We start from the raw sequence: 27,888 nt of genomic DNA on the forward strand, positions 1-27,888 counted from the left end.
ATTCTATACTGTATCTGTGGCATAAGATCTTAAATCTCTTACCAGGCATCTTGAGCTGACAGTACAAAATGGGGTATTGTTGTGGGTTATTAAGAGTAATCATTCCGTTGTGCCTACAAAGTAGAATCCTGGCACAGATGTGCGAGGGCCATCCCAGTGTGGTTAGAATGAAGATGTTGACAAGAAGCTAGTTCTGGTGGCTCGGGTTGGATGCCCAAACAGAGGAGAAGGTGGGGTTATCCCAATCCTGTGCTGCTTTGAGAAATGTACTTCCACGACAGCTGTTTCATCCATGGAAATGACCTTGCAGGCCATTGCAAAGCTACGGGACCAGTCAAAGGACAAATGGTTTTGGCCATGTTTGACACATGTTCAAAGTGGCTGGAGGTTGCCATCATTAAAATGACAGGCACAGAACAGGCCACAGAAAGGCTTGACAAAGTATTTGCAAGATTCGGGCGACCTGGACAACTCATGAGCGAGGACGGTACCTAGTTCATATCAGCTGAATTTGAGGATGAACTGAAGGGGTGTTGCATCTGCCTTATAAAATCTGCCCCTCAACTATCCAGCTACCAATGGTTTAGCTGGATGTTTTGTACAATCGCTCAAGTATGCAGTGAAATTTTCGAGGGATAAAGGCTCTCTACCTACACGTGTCAATAGCTTTCTAATGACATACAGAAACACTGCATTCAACGACACAAAGCTCACCGGCTTTACTGATGTGACAAAGGAAACTAGGCACACAGCTCAACTTTTTGACTCCCCCTTCAACTTGAAAGGTAGTCAGGCAACAACATCAGAGGTCAGTGGCTTGAAGGGAACAACATTCCAAAAGCAGATTCTTTTCCGGGGGAAACGTGTTCTTGCGAGAAATTACACCTCAGGCATAAAGTGGACTCCAGCAATTCTACGAGCCAAAGCCGGTCCGATTTCATATACTGTACAATCTGATGAAGAACGAGTTTGGTGTCGGAACGCTGACCAATTATGTCAGAATCTGTATCAGATATTTACACCACAGAGAGTGCGGACAGTGAAATTCCCGACTTCAGGACTACAACTGCAAAACTTACAGAATCTGTTAAGGCAGAGTCACCCACACAATCAGAGACAGTCCTTGAGTTGGTTCAGTCAGATGTAACACCGACCAGTGTACAGGAAGACTCTCCTAGTACCCCCAACAGCCAAGCTCCTGAACGTCAGTCATTCACCCAAGAGACTTTCTTACTAATATACATATATATCCGTAACATAACGTTAGTTATGGCATAAAGTGTTAGATCTGTGTTAAAAGTGTTTGATTATGTAAAAATGTTGGGGACACTAAAGGAGTAAAGAGGGATGGTGGGGTGGTATGTATCAGAGTAATACCATTGGCTGTTGTAATGTCACATGTTAGACAATGACATCACCAGACCATTTTGCGGGCTTTTGGAGAGTTCACCATTGTCTGCTTATAAACCCCTTGCACTATGTTATACAAATCGGACGCCTCTGTGTCGTATTCTTCCTGATGGTCTAAATGTTTGCAGGTCACAATGATTTACATTTACCTCAGTGGCTATGAGGACAGTGAGGGGGACAAATAGATTTGAATGTGATTTTTTCTTCTGACACTAAAAGTTCATTGGAGGTCAGAGGTCTTAAATAAATACCAGTTTTAATCATAAAAGTGCAGAATGTATATTGTGGGTGTTCGACATAAAAGCAGGCATTCTGCTGGATCTAACTGAAGTGTAAGATGAGCCGAGTACTTTGAATACCTTAAGGTCACCAAATACAGCCCAGAATGTGCATCTCCGCATTAGAACCATTAGTAGTTAGTGTGATGAGCATTTATTTCACGAAGTTGCTGTTTTTGTGCACTCAGGCCTGAGTCAAAAACTTTAAAAACTCTAATTTGCCCATTCACTCTTGTCATCATGGTTCTTATTGTTAGGACCGCCAACACGGACAAGAGCTTGTCATAGAGTCATAGATGTTTATAGCATGGAAATAGGCCCTTCAGCCCAGCTTGTCCATGCCGCCCAGTTTCCATCACTAAGCTAGTCCCACTTGCCCGCATTTGGCCCACATCCCTCTATACCCACCCTGCCAATGTAACTGTCCAACTAGTTTTTTAAAGGACAAAATTGTACCCACCTCTACCACTGTCTCTGGCAGCTCGTTCCAGATGCTCACACTCTGTGTGAAGAAATTTCCCCTCTGGTCTCTTTTGTATCTCTCCCCTCTCACCTTAAACCTATGCCCTCTAGTTCTAGACTCCTCTATCTTTGGGAAAATATGTTAACTATCTACCTTGTCTATGCCCCTCATTATTTATAAACCTCTATAAGATCACCCCAAAGCCTCCTATGCTCCAGGGAAAAAAGTCCCAGCCTATCCAGCCTCTCCTTATAGCTCAGACCATTAAGTACTGGTACCATCCGATTCCCCTTCTATACCTCAGAGTATGAGCCATTCAGGTGACCAGGGAGTGCTTCCTCCCTATTGGAGGAGCTCCCCACAGGATATAAAACCCGACCTGGAAGCAGTTCGAGGAAGGAGACCCTGCAGGGAGAGGTGGGGAGTGATTATTGTGGCTAGTGTGGAATCAAGTGAGTTGTACCCTGGCCTCTCGTGGAGTCTTTGCCTCCGTCTACAACACTTATTATGATTCTTTTGAGAGTCATGGGCTCACAACATCTCCAAGTGAGGTGATTAAATTAATGGTGCAGTGGCACAGTAACTATGTTACTGGACTAGTATTCCCGAGGCTTGAAGTCCCAAGGTCTGATGTTGAGAGCTGAAATTGTACCAGAGCAGTTTTTGATTGAATTCAGTCAATTTACGTTAGTTAGATGGCTGGGAGTGTGATGCAGAATTATGACAACAGTGTGCACTCAATCTCTGCACCAGTTTAGGTTGTTCAGGGAGGCCTACTTCCTTGTCTTGCCCTACGTTTGATGTGGAGTGGTGCCCTTCAAGCGATATAGCCAATTGCCTCTTGCTAATGGAGAGAGATGTCTATGGCCTTTCATAGATTACGGGTAATTACCTTATCAGTCAATCAAATAAATCTGGAATGACATGCTACTGTCAGTAATGGCCCCCAAGAAGCTGTTAGATTAATGTAAAAATCCAACGAGTTCACTAATAATGTTCTTTCGGGAAGAAAACCTGCTGGCCTTACCTAGTCTGGTCTCAGTATAATATACTGAAGGGTTGGAAACTGTGGCAAGCCCTCGGGCTGTATGCTTGCATTTAATGTATATAGTAAACATCACATTTACTGCAGTCTCTGCAATGTCCTCTTCGAAATGTTTTGGAATGTACTTTTATAAATTTTTTAAAATAATGTATATTTTTTGAGGAAAAAAGTGACTCCAGACCCACAGCAATAAGACCATATGACGTAGGAGCAGTAGTAGGCCATTTGGCCCATCCAGTCTGCTTGGCCATTCAATGAGATCATGACGGATCTGACACGATAATCCTCAACCCCACTTTCCAGCCTTATCCCCATAACCCTTGATTCCCTCACTGATTAAAAATCTGTCAATCTCAGCCTTGAACGACCCAACCTCTGCAGTTCTCTGCAGTAAAGAATTCCACAGATTCACGACCCTCTGAGAGAAGAAATTCCTCCTGATCTCTGTCTCAAATGAGTGACCCCTTTGAGATTATGCCTTCTGGCCCGTCACTCTCCCACAAGCGGAAGCAACCTCTCAGCATTTAACCTGTCAAGCCCCCTGAGAATCCTATATGTCTCAATAAGGTCGCCTCTTGTTCTTCTAAACTCCAGTGAGTACAGGCCTAATGTGGCTGACATTTAACTGCTCTGTGAGAAGACCAAACAAGTCACTAAAGGCAGCTCATCATCATCTCCTCAAAGGCAATCAGTAATGGGCAAAAAATGCTGGTCATTCCATTAATACCCTGTGAAGAAATAAATTCAATCAGCTCATAGCGTATTATAATTATATGTTCATCTCATGCAGAATTTCTGCTTTTATTCATTATTAACCCTACATTACAGCTTCATTGTGCCATAGTCAACGAAATATATGTGTGGCAAGGGGCAGAATATTACACATGAACATCATCCTTATTATTTCACAACATGAAAGGCCTTTGGAACAGCTTGATAAGTTATATGAATTACAATTTGCAAAAGCTGAACAGCAGGTCGCTCAAACACCAGGGACGATATTAAACATACGGGGAAAATATTTAAACAAATAAAAATAATTCCTTCAAAAGGAGTTAGCATTTTATTACACATGCTAGCTAGCGTGGGTCTTAGGGGCAGGAGTTGGGTGACCATAAAATGTAATTTTTGATGTTAGATACTGTCCCATGGTTTACAGGATGGCCATAAATTTGATCTGGGGCTTTGTGGAAGCAATGAGGCAACTAATCTGCTGATCGGCCTTGTACGTGGGCATATTTTTAAAACAAGAATTGTACTGAATTACATTTTAATTCACTTGCTAGCGGGTAATTAAAATACATTTTTCTTTCAACCTCCAGCAGAAACCATGTATAAGAGGCTTTCTGGTGTGGGCCACATCCCATGACATCCACTCATCAACTATTCTTGCCTCCACCCTGCACGGTATTTAGGTCTTGCAGGTAAATGTTCTGAGATGGCCTGAGGTGAGGAAAGGCACTTCATCTATATAAGTCTGCATGTCTTTAAATTGTCACCGTGCATGGCAGTAGCACAGCCTCATTTCCAACCCCCCCCCTCCCCCACCCACCTGTAACTGCCTACATAAAAATTGCACACCTACCAACAGGGTGCAAAACTCACTTTTGCACCAGCGTTGGAGCCCTTGCTAAATCAAGGCTATAAAATGTGCTGTGTGCACAACTGCTAAAGTCGCACCTTCAGCCTGTCAGCATGAAGTAAAATTGCAACCTAATACTGAATTCCTAAAAATATATGTGAAACAAAAATATAAGGGAAGACTGCCACTTTTGCCTGCATGGGAGTCCTGCTTTGGAGTGCTAAAGTTGGAGTTTGGCGAGTGAGGAAACTTTAAGGATTAACCTAATTGAAGGGTTCATTTCTATCGAAGGTCTAGTCTTTTCTTTAATGTAGCAACAAACTAAAAGTTGCTCTTTGGGTTCAGAGACGTTGAGCTTTATTCCAGCTTTAAAACAGAAGTTATACAGGCTCTCTGAGCCGCTAGTTAATTAGATAACTGGCTTAAAGTAGCACAGTGGTTTGCAGGGTCCGAGGTTCGATTCCCGGCTTGGGTCATTGTCTGTCCGGAGTCTGCACATTCTTCCCGTGTCCGTGTGGGCTCCTCCGAGTGCTCCGGTTTCCTCCCACAAGTCCCGAAAGACGAGTTTGTTAGGTGAATTGCACCTTCTGAATTCTCCCTCAATGTACCCGGCCATGCACCATAGTGTGGCGCTAGGGGATTTTCACAGTAACGTCATTGCAGTGTTAACATGAACCTACTTGCGACAATAATAAAGATTATTATTATTATTATTATTAAACTGGTTTTCAGAATCTTGAATTAGCAAACATAAAAAAGCCCATTTTCAGTGCTGCTGTGGATTGCATTAAAGAGCTTAAGTTGGAGTTTGGTGAGGGAGGGAGTTTGGTGAAGAGGGAAGAAGCTTATCATTTTCACCTTTCCTCAGCTTCTAGTGGCTGGCTCTTACCTTGCTAATAGGGGAAAAGGTTGATTGGCAAGTTATTCTACTTATTCTCATTGCAATGAATCGAACATTATGGTAGGTCTGTTCAGCAGAGTGGAATGCACACCCTGCAGTATGTGGGAAGTAATGGATGCACTGTGTCCTAGACAAATACATCTGCATGAAGTGCTACAGGTTGTTGAAGCATGTTCTCTCGCTTTTCGAATTTGAGTGGTGGCTGGAATTACAGCTCTGCATCCACAAGGCAGAGAACTAAGTGGATAGCATGATTCGGGAGGTGGTCACACCACACGTTAAGAGCATGCATGTAGTCCGTCTCCTACAAGCGATGATCTAATCATCGCCCCTTGACATTCAATGGCATTACCATCGCAGAATCCCCCACAACCAACATCCTGGGGTTTACCATTGATAAACTGAACTGGACTAGCCACATTAATATTGTGGCTACCAGGGCAGGTCAAAGGCTAGGAATCCTATGGTGAGTAACTCACCTCCTGACCCCCAAAGCCTCTCCACCATCTGCAAGGCACAAGTCAGGAGTGTAATGGAATACTCTTCACTTGCCTGGATGAGTGCAGCCCCAACACCAATCAAGACGCTCAACACCATCCAGGACAAAGCAGGCCGCTTGATTGCTCCTCCTTCCACAAACATTCAAACCCTTCACCGCCGGCGAACAGTGGCAGCCTTGTTTACCATCTACAAGATGCACTGCAGTAACTCACCAAGGTTCCTGAGACAGCACCTTCCAAACCCACAACAACTACCATCTAGAAGAACAAGAGCAGCATATACCTGTGAACCCCACCACCTGGTGGTTCCCCTCCAAGTCGCTCACCACCCTACCTTGGAAACATATCGCCGTTCCTTCATTGTCACTGGGGCAACATCCTGGAACTCTATCCCTAACAGCACAGTGGGTGTACTTACACCTGAAGGACTGCAATGGTTCAAGAAGGCAACTCACCACCACCTTCTGAAGGGAAACTAGGGACAGGCAATAAATGCTGGCCTAACCAGCGATGTCCACATTCCGTAAATGAATAAAACAAAAAGGAAAGGACAACGGGCAATCCAGAATAAGAATAATTAACTGAGGGACAGTCGACTTCAATGGGGGCAAGAATGAAACTGGGTTGGATAGATTGGAACCAAATATTGGCGGAAAGAATTGTAGCTGGACAATGGGCTACCTCCAAAAAGAAATGGTTCGGGCACAATCAATGTTTATTCCCTCAAAAATGAAAGGTAGGGCCAACAAATCCAGAGCTCAGCGAATGAAGAAAGGAGACAGAAGCTAAGATAAAGAAGAAAAAAATGTGTTTATGTCAAGAGTCAGGTAGAAAATACAACTGAGCCAGGCTGAATACAGAAGGTTCAGAAGGGAAGTAAAAAAAGCAAATCAGAGAAGCAAAGAAGGATTATGAGAGAAGACAGGCGGCCAACATTAAGGGGAATCCCAAAGCCTTCCATAGGTATATAAATAGAAGGGTTGTAAAAGGAGGAGTAGGGCCGACTAGGGACCAAAAAGGGGATTTACATATGGAGGCAGGGGCATGGATGAGGTGTTAAATTAATATTTTGCATCTGTCTTTACCAAGGAGGTAGATGCAATTGTGGCGGAGAGGCAAACTCTATCATTAGAAGGGTTTGAAGTTGATTAGGGGGAGGCATTGGATAAACTGTCGGCATTCAAAAGCTGACAAGGCACGGGGACCAGATCAGATGCATCCAAGGATATTGAAAGAAGTGAGAGTAGAAATTGCAGGACGCTGGCCATAACTGTTCAGTCTTCCCTGGACTCAGGGGAGGTGCCAGAGGACTGGGGAATTTCAAACAATATGCTCCTGTTCAAAAAAGGCTGCAGGGATAAGCCCAGCAATGACTGACTATTCAGGTTAACTCAGAATGTTGATTGTGGGGGATTCAGCAATGGTTATGCCATTGAATGTCAAGGGGCGATGGTTAGATTCTTTCTTGTTGGTGATTGTCATTACCTGCCACGTGGGTGGCAGAAATGTTCCTTGGATATTGTCCAGGTCTTGCTGCATTTGGGCATGGGCTGCTTCGTTATCTAAGGGACCACAAATGAACAAAGAACAATACAGCACAGGAACAGGCCCTTCACCCCTCCAAGCCTGTACTGGTCATGATACCAACCTTGGCCAAATCCCTCAGCACTTCCTTGTGCTGTATCCCTCTGTAACCCATCCTATCCATGTGTTTGTCAAGATGCCTTTTCAACGACGTTAATGCATCTAATGGTACTAAATATTTGAGCAATCATAACAAACATCCCTACTTTTGACTTTTTGATGGAAAGAAGATAATTGATGAAGTAGTTGGAGATAGTTGAAGCGAGGACACTACCTTGAGGAACTCCTGCAGCGATACCCTGGAGCTGAAATGATTGACTTCCAACAACCATCACCATCTTGCATTGTGCCAGGTATGATTCCAACTCACATTTTCCCCGTGTTTGCATTGGTTTCGCCCCCACATCCCAAAGATGTGCAGGGTCCGTGGATTGGCCACACTAAATTGCCCCTTAATTGGAAAAAAATGAATTGGGCACTCCAAATTTAAAAAAATGATATGATTCCAACTAGCAGAGAGATTTTATTGATCATATCATGGTCCCAGATCAAAATAATGAGTTGAAAGCTGTCCAAATTCATTGAAAGAAAATCTTACTTTATGAACATATTCTCTTGACAAACGGGCCCAGTTAACAGAACTTTCTAGGAATCAGAATACAAGCCATCAAAATGGGCAATTTAATTTGTCAGAATTGAACCACTCCAAATATCATTTTGTTCAGAGGGTTTAAACAACAAAGCAGCTTTCCCCGCAAAGCACAGTTCAAACCAATGTAATTGTGAATCTCGCGGTACGAGTCCAACTTGGCGGATTTGAACTTCTATGACGGAACGTCTGAAAATGCAAACGAGGACAGATCACACATTGATCCTGCACAAATGGTATCAAACAAGTGCTGCATGCGCTGGATGAACAGATCTTTTCTGTACCATTTTATTGGAGAACAATTTATGAAAAACAATAACCCCATTCTGAAAACCCAAATGGAACAGAATTGCTTGAAATTGGATTTTTTTTTTCTGCCTTTATATAATTCCCTCAGGGTCTGTTGCGGAGATTGATTGCCGTGGTTAGGCGACAATTCACAGTATCACGGTATCATGTGATAGAAAACAATCTCGACAGACCTTGGTCTTTTTTCATCTTGCAATTCCCATGTTGCTGAATTCAGAGTGATTAGGATATCCAACCTTGGTCAGTCACACACTGAGCCCTTTGGTGCCAAATTACACCAATCTAAACTGAAATCTGATGGAGGGATACAAGGGCCATCTGATATTCTGCGCTATGGTACTACCCACAGTTGAAGTAGAATTTTCTGTAGCACAATAGTTTTACTTTAATAATAATAATAGTCTTTATGTTTATCTTGTACTTTTGCAGCAGTATTTTTGTTGAAGCAACTTCTCCAGCAAATAGGACAGGTTGGAGTGGTCCTGGTGACTAGATTCAGACCACTTTAGCTGCCCTTGACTTTGGTATTTTACAGGCAGATCAAGGACGCAGGGCTGTGGAAGGAAATTGAGTAAGAAGTACCCTACTTTGATATTCTAACCCTCCACACCCCAAAAAAGATAAGTCTATACCTGGTGTCTGCACAGTTGTAATTATAGTTGTTGTAATGATGGTCGTAGTTGTAGTTTCCTCATCAGCCTCACTAGCCGCTGATGTGACGGTGGCGTCTACAGCGGGATCATTATGTCGCTCAGAACTTGGCCCTCGCTTTTGATGCTTGTCTGCTTCAACGGTTGTGGTAACGGCTGTCGGAGTATCGCTAGTCACCACAGTAGCTGCCCCTTGGTGACCGAAGTGGCGAAAGACACTGGACTTGCTCCGAGGGACCCCTGTTGCAATTGAGGGGCTGCCGGGTTCCGTTTGAACAAATGCCGTGTTGCTATTCTGGAACGCAGTACCTGGAATCTCGGATGTCACTGTGCTCACAACGGGCGTTGTTAGAGAGTCTGTGGTGGCAGCCATTCGCACCATTGGAGGGGTTTTGCCTCCTTGTGTTACACCAGTATCGTGGGCCAATGGAGCGGCATCTGTCGTCAAAGAAGCAGTGGTGCCCAAAGTTGTCATTGGAGAGGTTGAAGCCATTGTAGTGGTGGTTACGTCAGAAAGAGCCGGTGTATCATTGGTGACTATCTGATTAACCAAGGGATCCCGAGGTTCCTGTGACTGAGTAGCGGGCAAGGTAGGGCTCATTCTTATCCCCATTTTACTGGTAAAAAATGGTTCCTGACCCAGGAAATCCTTCTTCAGCAAAGCCTCATGAATGATTTCCTCCAGCAATGGATGGTGATTGTTGATGTTGATACTGGGCATGGTACTAACAAAATGAAATTCCGCTTCGGGATCAGTGGTTGTCGCAGTCGTCCATCCAAATTCTGTCTCGCCATCGCTCTTTCCTTTCCCACTTACGGTATTCAGATCTTTGGACAGGTCTTTAAAAACAAAACAATAAGAACATGAGTCACTCCAGGATTACGAGGAGGAATACAAGTTTATCTTCAAAACTTACAACACCAGGTTAAAGTCCAACAGGTTTATTTGGAATCACGAGCTTTCGGAGCTCCTTTTTGGATAGATCCCGTGAGGCGTATTGGCTTCTGGGAGACCCGCATTACTGGCCGCCCCACGCTCCTGGTCGAGTGCAATACTGCCGTTAGATCGTGCCCTATGTAAAAGTTACCTATAAGAATGGTTTATCATATAGATTGCAACATTTAATTATTTTCTTCAAGATGAATTTAGGATTCCAACTATTAATAAAGTCATGCGCGTTGTTATTTAGTTCATTTGTTGATCATTTATGAAGGAAATTAACTAAATTTTTAATTTCTCTTGTTGTGATGCTCTACCGCTTTCAAAAACCCAGGAGAGGTCGATGGAGGCAGATGATAATTCAGTTAGCAACATAATCAGAGAACTTGCTCTGATCATTAGCCACAGCTCATTAACACAGCTTTACCCAAATACCAGGGTTAACAGTGAAAGCACAACTACTGACCACTGAAAGCATTCAAAAATAAGGAGAGTTCACAAAATGTAGACCAATAAGGAAAGAAAAATGGAATGAAGTTCTGTTCTTTGGCAGTGAGTGATGGTGAAGAGAAGTATCATAACATAATCATTTATTCTATTAATAATTCCTGGTTAACACCCATTTGACTATTGGGACAATAATAATGATAATCTTTCTTATTGTCACAAGTAGACTGACATTAACACTGCAGTGAAGTTACTGTGAAAAGCCCCTAGTCGCCACACTCTGGCACCTGTTCGGGTACACTGAGGGAGAATTCAAAATGTCCAATTCACATAACAAGCACGGCTTTCGGGACTTGTGGGAGGAAACCGGAGCACCCAGAGGAAACCCAAGGATTTTCCAAGGCTTTCCCTAATCCAAGGCTATTCTTACCTGTAAAACACCAACAAAGCTCTTAGTTAAGTGATGAAATATGGTGAACACAGAAATAAAGTTAGGTTTCAAAACCTTGGTTGACAACCAGTCATTTAGAGAGTTGACCACATCTAAATTTTCAGATTTTTTTCCAATTAAATTATATGTCATTCCATAAACAAGGCCTTCTAAAACACATTTGTGTTGAAGTATTTAAACAATGTACAGGCTAGTGCTGTTAAAGTGTAGTCATTTATTTTTGAATTGATGGATGATTTTAATGGTCAGCAATAAATTCGATAGGGAAATAGAGAAGAATCTTGTTCCCCAAAGAAGTGAGAAAATTCACCTCATCACAATGGAAAGGGTCATGGAAAATAGTTTAGATGCTTTCAAAAAGAAACTCGATGATGACAACGGGAATGGAAGTATATGCTGAAATGCTGATGACAGACAGATGAGTGGGATATAAATACCATAGCTTAGTTTGGTCAATTGTTTTTTAATTATTCATGACTCGGCTACCATTTATTGCCCATCTTTAATTGCCCTTGAGAATGCAGTGGTGAGCTGCCTTCTTGAACTACTGCAGTCCATGTGGTGTTAGGGAGGGATATTGACGCAGGGACAGTGAAGGCCTACTTTTGTGTAGTCATTCCTATTTCCCTTGAACCAATAACGAACTTCGATCGGAATGGCTGCACTCCCTCACATCCTCCTGTAGTTTTCGGAGTGAAAAGCGCATTGCGATCAATACATTCGCTGGAAGACAGACTTTGAATGGGGTGATTTTGATTCAGCCGCTTTCATTTTGTCTTTCAAACCCAATCGTATATCCCTTCCTCGAGCGCGAGAGACCTACATGTGATTCTTCACCGAGTAGCGAGAGAAAGGAACTGGAGAACTCATCAAAACAAGCTGAATGAAAATCTCGTGACCGCGGTTATTTTCACCAACAGGTCAATATCACCATTGTGAAAAATGTAAACGGTGTCATCACTGCTAAGGTTTGTCATTTTCCTTTGCTGGAAACAGCTGGGCAGCAATATAGATCAGCCATTTGGCCTAGCTGCAACATTAAAATCCAGATTTCATGCTGCACTGTCAGATGTTATCAGCACAGGTGCAGATAGGTTTACCTTCATGTGGCAATTGTTACACCATCCCAATTTAGAATGATTGACGAGCTATCAATTGCTTTAAAAGTGCGGCCATTAAACTGTGCTTAATCGATTGATATGAATGTTCCAGGAGTCTTCACTCTTCGAGTGTTGCAAAAGGTCACGCTTGTTAAACAAGGACGCTAAAAGGGTAAAATGTCATACTATAAATGTCTAATTGCAGAGCTTACTGATTAAAATGTTAGATGTCTATTTCTAATGCCTTTTATGCTTTCCAGAATTGAATTACCACCCACTTATTATGCTGCTACATAGTCCTACCTCGTCTTTAGTAGGTGCTAGTATTATGTCAATAGTGGGAGAGCTTTTAGTCATTAAAACACGTACTCCGCACCATCGCTGCACAATTGCTTTACAAAATTGCCAGCATTTAGTCTTCACCACCTGTTACTGTCTTTCTGTCCACTGCAGTGCTGTTCCCCCATATTTCAATCAAGAATTCAACTTTCCGAAACCTTTCAGATTCCGTTAGGATGAGGAATGGTTGCCCTGGAGAGCTGTATACTTTTGCCACTTTATATCAAATATTCTAAGATGTAAATCTGAGCTCCCTTTGGAATCCTCCCCCCCCCCCCCCCCACCCCCCCACCCCCCACCATCACCCACACACACACAAACACTTTCCACCCTAGCCTCTCCATTTCAAGATTTGAAATTCAGATAAAAGTTGAATCTCACAGGCATCAATCAGCTAATATAAAATCAGAAAGATACATGATTAGCTTGACCCCCCCCCCCACACACACAAAGTCCATCACTGCAATTTACAATTGGAATTTACAATTGGCAGGAAAAGCCTGCCCACCTCATCGTCAAATTGGTTCCAGGTCATAGTGGGTGGTGGGGGGGGTTGGAGAGTAAAACTAATTTTCTCCCAATAGGAATTTCACTTTCATTAATCCAATAACGCCAAAGCAGATAAAAAGTCCATCATCAGGTAAGGTCCCTGCAACAAGGAATTGAGCTCGCTTGACCCCTCTCTCCACTGCCTGATGTTTTTAATTTCCTCCAACTAAATATTGGGAAGATTGAAGCCACAGCTTTAGGTCGCTGAGACAAACTCAAACCCTGTCACCCAGTCATTTCTCATCCTTGGCCCTGTCTTCGGCTGGAGGCAAACGGCTCACAATTTTCACCAATTATTCGACCCCCAGATGAACTTTTCACCCGATATCCACTTCATCACCAAGACCCTTCGCCGCCACCGCAGCTCATCAGTTGCTGATATCCACATCCACATGACTGAACTGATGCCCTCCTGGCTTCCCACCATAACCCAACCTGCACTAAGTTCCGTTCACCTATCATCCTGTATACCCTGAGACCTATTGGTCCCAAGGCTGGAAAAACATTGATTTAAAAATTCTCAGTCCTGTTTTCAGACCGGTCTTCAACCCCTCTCCACTTTTGTAAGCTACTTTCCAACAATCTCACAACAAACTACTGTTTTTTTTAAAAATAATTTTTATTCAAATTTTTCAACAACAAATTTTATCCCAACAAAGAAAAAAAAACAGAAACCCTTCCCCCCCCCCGCAATACAAAGCAATAAATTAACAACAAGAAAAGGTAATAAACATAGAATCATAGAATCGTAAGACCAAACCCCCATAACCGACCCATAGTCCCCACCCCCACACACCCCCCCACCCCCCACACACCCCCCACCCCCCCACCCCCACCCCCCCACACCCACAACCCCCCCCACCACACACACCCCCCCACCACACCCACACCCCCCCACACCCACACTCCTCCCCCCACACCCACACTCCTCCCCCCACACCCACACTCCTCCCCCCACACCCACACTCCTCCCCCCACACATCAGTCCTCAGCCCCCCCAGTCCTCAGTTCGAGTCCAGCTTCTCTGCCTGGACAAAGGCCCAGGCATCTTCCGGGGAGTCAAAGTAGAGCTGGCGGTCTTTATAAGTGACCCAGAGGCGTGCCGGCTGTAGCAGGCCGAACTTCACCCCTTTCTTGTGAAGCACTGCCTTCTCTTCGCCACCTCCTCACTCCAGTCCTGATAAATCCGGATCTCTGCGTTTTCCCACCTGCTGCTCCTCTCCTTCTTCGCCCATCTCAGCACACACTCACGGTCGACGAAGCGGTGAAAACGGACCAGCGCAGCCCTTGGCGGCTCGTTCGGCCTGGGCTTCCTCAGCAACACTCGATGGGCACCCTCCAGCTCCAAGGGCCCTTGGAAGGACCCCGCATCCATTAGCGAGTTCAGCATCAAGGCCACATAGGACCCCAAGTCCGAACCTTCCAGCCCCTCCGGGAGGCCCAGGATGCGCACGTTCTTCCGCCGGGAGCGTTTCTCCATTTCCTCCATCCGCGCTTGCCATTTCTTGTGAAGTGCCTCGTGCGACTCCATCTTCACTGCCAGGCCTAGGATTTCATCCTCGTTCTCCGAGGCCTTCTGCCGTAACTCGCGGATCTCTGCGCCCTGAGCCGTCTGAGTCGCCATGAACTTGTCCAATGAGGCCTTAAGTACTTCCAGGAGCTCAGCTTTCAGCTCTCTGAAACAGTGCTGAAGCAGCTGCTGCTGCTCCTGCGCCCACTGCTGCCACGCTGCCGGTTCCCCGCCCGCCGTCATCTTGTTTTTCCTGCCTCGCACCTTCCTCTGCTCCAAAGCCGATTTTTTGACCGCCCCGCTCCTGGTCCAGTCCATCCACCGGCAGATGATCGCAGCAGATGTGTTCCCCCACCGGGAAAAGTCCAGCCAGTGCCGCTGCGGGGCCTTAAAAGAGCCCAAAAAACCGAAAAAAGCAGGAGCCACCGAACGTGCGGCTGAGCTCCGCATCGCCACAACTGGAAATCAACAAACTACTATTTTAATTAGCAGTGTAAAATTCAATCAATTCCACTTAATTCTCCCTTCACTTCTTGTACTTTTGAATGCATTCTGGTCGGTCCAATTGTCTCATAAATATTCAAAAACTCCATTTTTTTTAATGACCACTTCATTACTGATATTTATTTTCTAATTTGCTCATATATAGTTTCTCATTTTCTCCGTGAACTTGGATGCCTCTCCTGCCCGCCAGCTCCCAGGGAGAAATCATTATTATTCCACACAATCAAAACTTCTGTAACAATGAATCATTTGAAATGTCCACATTTGCGTATCTCTCATCATCTCACTCTCCTGAGGCCCAGTTCCTTCTTTAAACCTTTGTTTATTGGGAAGCCCCGAAAATAGATTTTATTATTTCTAACATGCCTTGCAAAGTCAGCAATTTTCGTGCTTTGTTTGAGGATTATTTTTAATAGAAAGTCATTTTTAAACTAGCCCCAGGTAACCACAGAATTGCATTACTTATCTACTTCTTTCATATATTTCCTTATCTACATAGGTAATCTTCCAATAATTTAACTTGCTAATACATTGCTGAAACACCTTGGGGGTCTAAATTGAAATAGGCGCTGAAAAATGGACGGTTATCTCTTGCCAACTTGGCGTTGCCAGTTCATTTGAATGATCTTTGTGTCCTATTAGTGATGACCACATTGTACATTCGCCGGATACATCGACAGGAGGCCAATATCCTTTTTTAAAAAATATTTCCAATTAAGGGGTAATTCAGTGTGGCCAATCCACCTACCTACCCTGCACATATTTGGGTTATGGGGCAGAGATTCATGCAGAGGGATACGGACCCAGGAAGTGTCGAGGATTGTAGCTTAGTCAGGCAGCAACATAGGCACAGGCTTCAAGGACCGAAAGGATTGTTCCTGTGCTGTACTTTTCTTTGTTCTTTGTTTGTTCAGGCATGGGGAGAATGTGCAAACTCCACATGGACAGTGACCCGGGAGGCTGGATCGAAGCAAGGTCCTCGACGCCGTGAGGCAGCAGTGCTAACCACTGCGCCACCATGCCGCCTGGGAAGCCAATAGTCTAAGTGTCATGCACCTCTATCCAAACATTCACATCCTTCATCTCACTCTCATACGCTTAGAAATGTCAAGCAAACCGGCCAAGTATTTTCAGGACAATTTGGATTTTTTTAGTGGGGTCGTAAGTACTTTCTAATGTTCTCACAACAAACCACTGTTTGAATGAACAGTGCAAAATTCCTCTTAATTCTACCTCCACTTCCTTGTATTTTTAGATGCATTCAGGTGGAGCATGTGAATGTTTGGTAAGAGGCCTGAAAGTGGGTCCAAAGTGCCTCCTTCCCTCCTGTAGATACAGGACACCTCCCTTCATTTCTACCTTCTCAAGACCTGCCCTGCAATGCAGTGTTCAAAAGTCATACAGCCAACCCTACCCCCAGTTGCGCCGTTCGTCAGTCTTTCCCAAGTTAGATTTGCTTCAAACATGACTGCCAGTACCTGCTCCTTCCAAAATGCACCTTCCCTTTGTCATGTGAGAGTACCTTTAAGAAATGGGTGTTTATCAAATAGCTGTAGTGGATGTACTTTTAAGAAATGGGGTTTATCAAATAACTGCAGTGATGTCAGAGTGTAGATGGAGCTGGGCTGTCTGTCTGCTTTACTTTCGCTTTGGGCTGGCAGCTACAGGGTGTGTTTCATTTCGTTTTGCAGATTGAGAGCTGCATCCAGAGAAACAAGGTGTGATTCTGATCTCTCTCTGTATGAAAGGAATGTCTTCAGATCACTTGCTAATTTAACAGTGATAACTGCTCTCAGTAGAGAATTTAAACCCGCTGTCTTTCTGAAAAAAGGGCCGTTTGTCTTATGGATGTTGCAAGGAAAGATTAAGGGTTACTTATAGAGTACTGTATACTTTGGTGGGAGTATTTGAGTTGATAGTTGATAAGATGTTTACTATGTATGTTTAAAAATGTTAATTGGATTCATAGAATAAACATTGTGTTTTTGTTCAAAATACTTTAGCTCACTGTTACCCTGTAAAGTGGGCCCTTGTGCTCCCTATAACCAAAATCTATTGAAATTTATGGGTCAGGTGAACTCCATGATACACTTTAGGGTTCCTAAACCCTGGCCCGTAATACCTTCAAGAGGATAAAAGCAAATTACTGCAGATGCTGGAATCTAAAATAAAAACACAAAATAATGGACAATCTCAGCAGATCTGACAGCATCTGCTGAGAGAGAGGAGAGCTAACATTTTGAGTCTGGATGACTCTTGGTTTTGACAAGAGTCACCAAGTACCTTTGTCACCACCTATTTCAATTTACTACGTGCTACGCGCATCACATCTAGGGGCGGGATTCTCCTGTACCTGGTGGGGTGGAGGTCCCGGTGGGACGGAGTGGCGTGACCCACTCTGGCGTCGGCCTGCCCCAAAGGTGCAGAATCCTCCGCACCTTCAGGGGCTAGGCCGGCGCCGGAGTGGTTGGAGCCCCACCGGCCGGCATGGAAGGCCTCTGGTGCCGCGCCAGCCGGGGCCGAAGGGACTCCGCCGGTGCGTCAGCAGCTGCTGATGTCATTCCCGCGCATGCGCAGGGGTCACCTATGCGTCAGCCATCATGGAGGCTGACACAGCCGACGCGTAGGAAAAGAGTGCCCCCCACGGCACAGGCCCGCCCGCGGATCGGTGGGCCCCAGTCGCGGCCAGGCCACCGTGGGGGCACCCCCCACCCCGGGGCCAGATCGGCCCGCGCGCCCCCAGGACCCCGGAGCCCGCCCACTTCGCCAGGTCCTGCCGGTAAAGGACCTAGTCTGATCCAGTCTGATCCACGCCGGCGGGACTGGCAAAGAACCAACGGGACTTTGGCCCATTGCGGGCCGGAGAATCGCCGGGGGAGGGGGGGGGGCGCTGCGAGCGGCCGCTGACCGGCGCGGCGCGATTCCCGCCCCCGCCGAATCTCCAGTGCCGGAGAATACGGCAGGGGCAGGATTCACGCCCCCCCCCCCCCCCCGGCGATTCTCCGACCCGGCGGGGGGTCGGAGAATCCCGCCCCACATCTCACAACGTGCACACATGACCTCCACACATTTCTCTACACACACTGGCACGTTTCTTTTTTAAAACATTTTTCCAATTGAGGGGCAATTTGGCGTGGCCAATCCACCTACCCTGCACATCTTTGGGTTGTGAGGGTGAGACCCACGCAGTCATGGGGAGAATGTGCAAACTCCACACAGACAGTGACCCGAGGCCGGGATCGAACCCCAGTCCCAGACGTCGTGAGGCAACAGTGCTAACCACTGCGCCACCATGCTTTCCTTACTGGCACATTTCGTGCTCTTTTGCAGAAAAAGTTGGCACACAACTGGAGACAGTCAGAGCTAACCAGAGGGGGAAAGATGAACCTCCATATCCGAAACTCTACGAAGCGGATGGTGCTGATCGTCATTGATATGGCAATTGGTCAGACTATGGTCAGCGGTGGGGCTGAAACCAACGCAGATGACAATGTCCTCATACTAATCCTCCTCATACCCCACTTAGAGAGGGGGCTCAAAAGCTGCTGGTATCGTGGACCGCTGCAAAATGGTGCATCATGGCTGCTGCCAGGATACTGGGCATTAACCTGCATGATTCACTGCCAAATGGCACACTGGACGTCGAAGGACAGGAATCCCTCTGGGTCCCGATATGGGGCAGAGTTCGTATGTGGCACATGGAAAGCAATATTTGTGCGGTCAATGTCATCCTGAACATAGGAGGTCTTTCATCCTAAAGAAGCCATGCACTTGCTCTGCCTGCTTGTCTGAAGCAAGACAGAGTGAAACGTAATTAGTCTTCATTTAATAAAGAGCCTCAGTGAACTCCATTGAACAACAGTGGATAGAAATTTGTAAAATGTTACAACCATCTCCAGCTCTAGCCAGGAAAGAGTCAGATGCATAATAGCTTATTGCCGTGGTCACCTACACGCCCATTGGAAATACAGTCCTTGCCCAGCTCTGAGGTTAGTTGTGGCTATTGCAGCCAGCAGAGTTCAGGGAGGACATTTTTAAACGAAGGGCAGACGTCTCACACATTGTCCGTCACTGAAATTCAGCAAGTACGACAGATAAGAGTTGAAAAAGCAGAAGGGGCATTTTCATACGCTGTGTTGGCACAGATTGTATGCCTGTAACATCATTTCACCACGTTCGCTCTTTCAAAATCCTATCTTCACTTGTTATTCGAACATGGTTAAAATATAGCCCTTCGTTCTTTGGTTCTCATTACCTGACCTCAACAACCTTGCAATAGAAATCTCCATTTCGTACTCTACTATCTGAGCTAATATCTTCCTTACTGGACCAAACAGTCCATCAATAAATTAATCTTCCTCTCCAAATACTCTTTAAAATTAACTGTGCTTTGAGCAACAGACCCACAAAACGCTGGGTAAGCTTGACAGGTCAGTTTACTCTGGAAGAAATATTTAACATATGATTCATCACGAGAGAGCTCCGACCCCTTATTTCTTTCAGATACTGACTGGATTGATGTATGCATCTGGTATTTGTGACTTTCACAACTCAACTTTAAAGAACTTTTTAAAATGTGCGTATTGTATAGTGTTGCATTTTAGCACCGGCTACTCCTTCCTGCCTTATTTTTTAAATTTGCCATTTCCAGTCCACTTTCACATCAGCATTAGTGCCTTTTATTTCTCTTGCTCATTAAAAAAAAAATCATCTTTCCCGCTGAGTAAAAATCTCTCCACAAAGGGCAACAGCAACTGATGGATATTTTGTTGACACCCCGGCACAATTCGTCCTTTGTTACTGCATTTCTAAAGTTCACTGTCAGTGGAGGAAGCCCAGGAAGGGTAATTTCAGGCAAAAATGCTTCCCTTTTATCTTCTCCTTGTGAGAGATTTCTTCAGTTGTGTGATTAATTTGCCTTTTCCATGCAGAACTGCTGTTTCGGATTCTCACCCATACAACTGAGGCACTCGGATGACTCGACCAGTACTGCGTTTCAAAACTCCAAATATCTGAACTATCTGAAAGTTTCCTGAACAAACCTTCAATTTACCAGCTGAAAGCTTCTCACAATAGGCTGACCTTAGTTATTGTACAGCTGGGTGTCCCTGATAGCTCAGCTGAAGACTGGTGCTGTTGTACTTAACCATAGACGTTTCAGTCCCTGTTAGCTGATCCCGGGGGCCAGGGTAGTAGCAAGTGCAGGACAATTGGTTTCTTTGTGCCTTTGTTTGCATTCATGCTCACAATGGCCAGTAGTTGAATGGCCTGCTGAAACTCTGTCAAGGCTGACAAATGGTGAACGGCCTCGTGAGTGAGGTAGGCAACGGATAATGGAACCCTTAGAACTGGATCTCAGCACAAGTCAGAAAAGCAATGGGGAAAGATAGATAAACAACACTCTACACCCAAAGGCAGCTTTGTTCTGATTGTCCGCAAATTGTTGATTTATTCGCTCATGGGAGGCGAGCGTCACTGGTCAGGCGAGCATATGTTTTCCAACCCTAATTGCCCTCGAGAAAGTGGTGGGCCGCCTTCTTGAACCGCTGCAGTCCATCTGGTGTAGATGCACCTCAGGTGCTGTTAGGGTCAGAGTTCCAGGATCTTGACCCAGCGACAGTGAAGGAACGACCATGTCAGGTTGGTGTGCGGCTTGGGAGGGGAATCTGCAGGTGGAGGTGTTCCCATGCAACTGCTGCCCTTGTTCTTCAAGGTGGTAGAGGTTGTTGGCATGGAATGTGCTGCCGAAGGAGCCTTGACTAGTTGCTGCAGTGCATCTTGCACATGGTACACAATGCTGCCCTTATTCGTCAGTGGTGGAGGAGAAAGTGAATGTTCAGCTGGGCTGCTTTGTCCCAAATGTTGCCCAGCTTCTTGACTATTGCTCGAGCTGCACTCATCCAGCATTCCATCACACCCCGGACTTATGTCTTATCACAGCTTCCTACTTGCTCCTGTAGACACAGTCTTTACGTGGCAGCATACGTGGTTAGCACTGTGGCTTCACAGCGCCAGGGTCCCAGATTCAATTCCCCGCTGGGTCACTATCTGTGCGGAGTCTGCACATTCTCCCCGTGGGGTTTCCTCTGGGTGCTCCGGTTTTCTCCCACAGTCCAAAGATGTGCAGGTTAGCTGGATTGGCCATGATAAATTGCCCTCAGTGACCAAAAACGTTAGGAGGGGTTATTGGGTTACAGGGTTACGGGGATAGGGTGGAAGGGAGGGCTCAAGTGGGTCAGTACAGACTCGATGGGCTCTGCACTGTATGTTCTATGTTCTATGTGGCTGATCCAAATAATTCTATGGTCAATGGTAATCCCCAGGATGTTGATAGTGATTGATTGGTTGATTGATATTTATTGTCACATGTACCAAAGTACAGTCAAAAGCACTTTTCTGCGGCCAAGGGAATGTACACAGTACGTACATAGTAGACAAAAGAATAATCGACAGAGTACGTTGACAGTGGTGCATCAGCAAATAGTGATTGGTTACAGTGCGGAAAAAGGCCAAACAAGAGCAGCATAGGGCGTCGTAAATAGTGTTCTTACAGGGAATAGATCAGTCCAAGGGAAAGTCATTGAGGAGTCCAGTAACTGTGGGGAAGAAGCTGTTCCTATGTCTGGATGTGCGGGTCTTCAGACTTCTGTATCTTCTGCCTGATGGAAGGGTCTGGAAGAGGGCGAAGCCTGAGTGTGAGGGGTCTCTGACAATGCTGTCTGCCTTCCTGAGGCAGCGGGAGGTGTGTACAGAATCAATGGGAGGATGGCAAGCTTGTGTGATGTGTTGGGCTGAGTTCAGTAGTTTCTTGCGATCTTGGGCCAAGCAGTTGCCATACCAGGATGTGATGCAGCCGGATAGAATGCTCTCTGTGGCACATCTGTAGAAGTTTGAGAGAGTCGATGCAGACATGCCAAATTTCTTTAGCTTCCTTAGGAAGCAGAGACGTTGTTGGGCTTTCTTGACTGTTGCATCAAAGTGAGTGGACCAGGACAGACTGTTGGTGATGGTGACCCCCAGGAACTGAAAGCTATCGACCACCTCTACTTCAGAGCCATTGATGTAGACAGGGATGTGTGTCGTGCTACGCTTCCTGAAGTTGATGATCAGTTCATTGGTCTTTTCAGCATTTCGAGAGAGGTTGTTTTCAGTACACCATTCACCCTTCTGTAGTCTGATTCATCGTTGTTTGAGATACGACCCATCACGGTCTTATCACCTGCAAACTTATAGATTGAATTGGAGTTGAATCTCGCCACACAGTCGTGTATGTACAGGGAGTACAGTAGAGGACTGAGCACACATCCTTTACGGGACCCTGGTGTTGAGGGCTATTGTGGAGGAGGTGTTGTTACCTATCCAGACAGAGGAATTAAAGGTGTCATGTGATCTCCCTGAATTCACCTGACACCAAACCTGGGTGGCTTGTTTGTCAAAGGTTAAAATGGGCCCCAGGTTGTTTTATTGGGAAGGAGGTGCAAGATATTCACACCTGTAAACAATGACCAAAGCAGTGGAGTTGATGGTGGATAGACTGTTAGTCTCCAAGTTCCAGAGAGTTGTTAGGAATGTCAGCTTTTGTAATGCTTTTTCTTTAAACTGTCTATGTGATACCAACATAGAAATAAATAGTAGGTCTAGAGGATAGCGACTTAGCATTCCTGCCTGGATGCAAGGGCCATGTGATTCATATTGCCATGAAAATGTACTTTGAGAGGGGATGAGTCCACGGGAATCCACTGCCGGAAAAGATTTCAGGCTTTCCTAAAACGTAACAGATTCTTGCAGACATGGTCTGTCTGCAAGAAGCTGAGAGAGAGAGAAAGTAGAGAGACAGAGGCAGCAGAGGTGTACTGTTAAACACACACACACACAAAGTAAGTGGGAAATTGCACTTGGATTGAAGAGACCAAGGTCATCAGGGTTTAAATGAAGCTGGAAGGTTCTCCTAATTTTGATTAAGGAGACAAATCTCCAATTTCCCCCTCGCTGTAAAGGTAGTTCAGGGATTAGAAGTTATCCTCTGGGTAAGAAAATGAAAATAAACAAGCCCTCAGAATCTAAGAATCATCCTGGAATTGTTCTTGGAAAATGAAGTGATTACTTAAGGAACATGGCAAAGTATAATCATGCAAGGGGGGTTTTATATCATTTTAAAAGTTAAATGGGGGATGTTTTCTGCAGTCCAGTGTGTTAAATTGCTGGCTGAATAGTGTTTGGGCAATGTTGCTTTTAGTTTGTTCATTAAAGTAAAAGTCTTGAAACTTGCAATTTTTATTTTGATCCTTCCAGTCAACCAATGGAAATTTGAAAACCTTTCTAAAAGATATTGGCCTCTAAGAGGATCATACGAGCAGTACAGAAACCACAATACTACAATATATAAAGCCAAAAATAATCATGTCGATAATGTACTTTCTTTTCCGCGATAAATCGTAATACGAGTTCCATGTTGGACATCAACAGTGGAGGATTTACGATACCTCAGGAAAACCCATTTACACGAAAAAGGTAGGATTAATGGAATCCAGCAAAATCATAAATTCCTTTTTTTTTAATGTATTGCCTCAGCAAGAGAAAGATCTAGAAGATACCCATCTGCCAGTCACCAATGACAGCCAGCTTCCTTCAGTTATGTGAAGGATCCATAATTCATGAGCACAACAGGGAGAAGTGAGTTATGATGGTCTTTTACATGAGTGAAAGAGCTTCTGGAATCCACCGTCACTGAATTACTCTGCTTATTCTATGGGAGTGAATGATCACCGGTCTCTTAGCATGGCATTTACATTAATCTTCCGCTGCTGTGCATGGCTGCTCTTATGCGATAATTCACATGTTTGTTATCACTTGGATTTTTCCACTTGCGTGAATTATTAGCCCATTGGAGTCAAGTCCACCATCCCTGCATTTCAGTCCATCTTCTGAATCATAATTTAATCGTCACCATTTAATTAAATAAAGCAGCAGACAAAAAAAAAGAATGGAGGAGCAAGTCAGTGTTCTCACTGTCACCGTAACATCCAGCGTCTCTAACCTGCGACGGAGTTTAATCTCAACAACTGCTTTTAATCTCTCAGCTCATCATCACGTGTCCAGGCACTCAGCATCAGCCTGTTGGATGGATGTATGCACATTTCCGCCGTCAGGGGCAGATTTTGCAGTGAAACCAACTCCCGTTAATAAAAATCAGAAACTGGGAACCTAATCCCTGGTCAAGCTGTGAAACAACCGTGCTGAAAGACATTCAGGCCCAAGGCACAATCTGACGTTCAGCTGACGTTCATCTGTTGATCAAGCTTTGCTCAAAGTCAAGGAACTTCTACGCAGCTTTCGTGGCGAGATGCCACAAATCGAATTGTTTCGTTAAATGATGCAGGAGCAGGAGAAGCTGTAACAATTAATTAAAGTCAAGAGTGAGGACCCGATACAATAGCCACGGTGCGCCTGAAAAGCAGCTCGCCACGGCGCAGCGTGACCCATAAAAGACGAGAAACCCCACACCCGGGATCCACCCGGCACACAATGCGGATCCCCATGTACAAAATGGGGCTATGTGTGACCTCGGCCGTGCGTTACCCGCTAAGGCCCCTTATACAACGTGAGTCGTGTTGTATAGCCATGTGTTTCTCACCGCTGAAAGCCCCGGGAAACACACAACTAAGCGCGCTAGCTATGGGACTTTGTACCCAATTAACTGAATCAAGCCCAGAGCCAAATAAGAGGCCCGACTGACAAGATGCACCTTTATCACTGCCTACTGATGTCGAGTGGCTCCCAGTCATTCTGTACTTTGTAGTAGTTTAGAAAGTCTGAGCATATGAATACAAATTTATATGTTTGCATGGTTAAGATAGTAACTGATTACTTGACTGTCAAATAATAATAAGACGTTGAGCACATTTTGCCGCAGCATAAAGTTTTAATACATGCAAGTGAAAATATATCTGTGAATCGGTGCCAATGTCTCTCTTAAAAATCACAGATTATTAAAAAAAAGTTAGTTTACTATTCAATGTACTGTGCGCAAATGAAACACGGAGGCTCGTTTCACTCAAGACTCCCATCTCTCAGAAAGCTTCGCGAGATGTGGCAAATGGAAAAATTGGTTGAGAGCAAAAGGTGAAATCTTCACGCGCACAATGACAGTGAAAAACGGGGCAGGTGGCGGAAATGCAACTAGTCACAAGCGAATGTGACAGGTTGCAAATGAGTTAACAATCTGAAAATGCTTGCAATGGTAAACTGCAGCTTTCAGGGCAAGTTATAACACTGAAGGTTACATTAATCATGCTGCGGAAGACCACATTTTCTAATGAAAAAGAAACTCATCAACTTGAGCGATGCTGCTGCGGGGGTGGGGCTGGGTCGGGGTTATTGGTGGTGAGATGTGGCAGATGGGTGGGCACGAGTGGAGGGGTGAGGGAATCGACAAAGGAACAAAGGTTTTCTGCAAAGCTTTCTATGAATGTTACTGATTGACAAAAGGTCGGCAGGCTTCACCCAAATTGCTTTTTTTTTTGATAAGTTGTACTTAGCAGGTGAACAAAAGGAGGATGAATTCAGTAACAAGATTCTGGAACATTCTGTTCCTAACAGCATCAATGCCATATGCATGGAGACAGCCTGTAAAATATTGACAGATGGGCCTGTATTTTTATAGAGGCTTGCTTTCAAAAGTGAGTTATATGTGCAACGATAGGCTATTTATTACTTGCATTTGTCAGGAAGCATTTGGAACATCTCCAGATTCTTTGGAGAGCTGGATAGGTTTCTTACTTTGTAACACCATGTCTGCAATTTCTACAGAGCTGTCAGTGGGCAATAGTTTTGCAGTAGTAATAGCCAGCACAGCCTAAAGCTCCAATGAGCCACTGCCATTTTAGTGCTACTCGACAGAGGGTGTGTGAATGTTTTCCCTGGGTCATTAATGAGGACTGTGTGGTGATATGCATCACTGTACATACACAAGGGGTTAATGTAAATACACTACAACTAAGTAAACACTAGAGGGAGCACCGGAGATGTCATGATATGCAAACATGCAGCTAATGAACACTTAGAATAGGACACAACCAATGAGCAGTCAAGACACCCAGAGGTGGCATTACCACAAGGGGGCATTACACAACCCATATAAAAGGACAGGGCACACATGCTCTGTCTCTTTCCACAGACCCACAACTAGAGAGTACATCAGGGTTGATCAGAAGCATCAAAACCCAGCATGTGATAGAGCAGGCCGGTTTAGTTCGACTGGGTTCCTACAGTTAAATTAGCAGGAGAGTCAAACTCATTTAAGAACTGTGTTAATAGTTCAATAAACATATTGAACTCATTACAAAGTCTGGACCTTCCTTTGCCAGAGCATACATCAAGGAAGCAGCTTATGCTACACGAAGAAGCATAACACAACAAACTGGGCACACCTTTGATTCTGCAGGAGAACACGAGACAGGACTCCACTGCAGATATAGAAAAAAAAATCATCATAACGTTACCAGCATACCACCGCCCACCACATCGTCTACTGAAGGCCATGTTATGATGAGAAAGCAGCGACAGTACAGAATGGAGGTGAGCTGCAGGGCTCCAAATAGGGATCCTGATCCAGTTTCCCCGATTGAGACCTACCTGTTGTAGCATATGTCAGTCACCAGAAAGGTAATTGCAGGGAGACCTGTGTCAATAGTGGGATAAATTGTCTTCAGGCCGAGCTTAGATGTATGAAAGGCAACCTTATGGAGACGCATAGGATTTTCAGGGGCATTAACAGGGTAGATTCTGAGAGGTTGTTTCCACTTATGCGAGAGTCTAGAACCAGAGGGCATAATCTCAGAGTAAGGGGTCTCCCGTTCAAGACCGAGATGAGGAGGAGTTTCTTCTCTCAGTGGGTAGTGAATCTGTGGATTTTTGTTTACCGCAGAGGGCTGTAGCGGCTGGGTTGTTAAGCATGTTCAAGGTTGAGAGAGACGGATTTGTCATCAGTAAGGGAATTAAGAGTTATGGGGATAAAGCGGGAAAGTGGAGTTGAGGATTATCATATCAGATCTCATTGATCTCATTGAAAAGGGCCGCACGGTGGCCTAGTGGTTAGCACAACCGCCTCACGGCGCTGAGGTCCCAGGTTCGATCCCGGCTCTGGGTCACTGTCCGTGTGGAGTTTGCACGTTCTCCCCGTGTCTGCGTGGGTTTCGCCCCCACAACCCAAAAATGTGCAGAGTAGGTGGATTGGCCACGCTAAATTGCCCCTTAATTGGAAAAAAAATAATTGGCTGATCTAAATTTATTTTTTTTTAAATTGATCTCATTGAATGGCGGAGTAGACTCGATGGGATGAATGGCTTACTACTCCCCCTACGTCTTACAGTCCTGGAGAAAGACGCTGCTCCCCCTGGTCTCAATAGCAACACATGAAAATTAACTTGGCTTCTCCTCTGCTATTCCTCAAAATGATGAGAGGACTGGGGAATGGAACTAGCTGGGCAGCTCTTTTGGGAGCCAGTACAGACACGATGTGCCGAATGGCAACCTTCGGTGGTAAATAACAATAACATACGCAGCACCCACTCTAACCATTTCCAACCTAAAATGGCCTGAGGATTTTGATATTGAAATGAGCCTGTCGTCTGAAATAGGGAGATGCTTCAGAAGCTCAGTAGAAGGCTCTTTACCAA

At 45.0% G+C, this 27,888-nt stretch overlaps 1 protein-coding gene across 3 annotated transcripts in view; it reads right to left on the reverse strand.

Moving 5' to 3' along the window:
* The window catches only part of sez6b (seizure related 6 homolog b), a 1,051,857-nt gene that overhangs the window by 587,425 nt on the left and 436,544 nt on the right, over window positions 1-27,888 (reverse strand). For all 3 annotated transcript variants that reach the window (XM_038814277.1, XM_038814276.1, XM_038814278.1), the window contains one exon: window positions 9,354-10,211. In XM_038814277.1, coding sequence (XP_038670205.1) covers window positions 9,354-10,211 — 858 coding nt within the window. The remainder of the gene's footprint in view (window positions 1-9,353; window positions 10,212-27,888) is intronic.

This window comes from Scyliorhinus canicula, chromosome 12 (genome assembly GCF_902713615.1).
Source record: "Scyliorhinus canicula chromosome 12, sScyCan1.1, whole genome shotgun sequence".
NCBI lineage: Eukaryota > Metazoa > Chordata > Chondrichthyes > Carcharhiniformes > Scyliorhinidae > Scyliorhinus > Scyliorhinus canicula.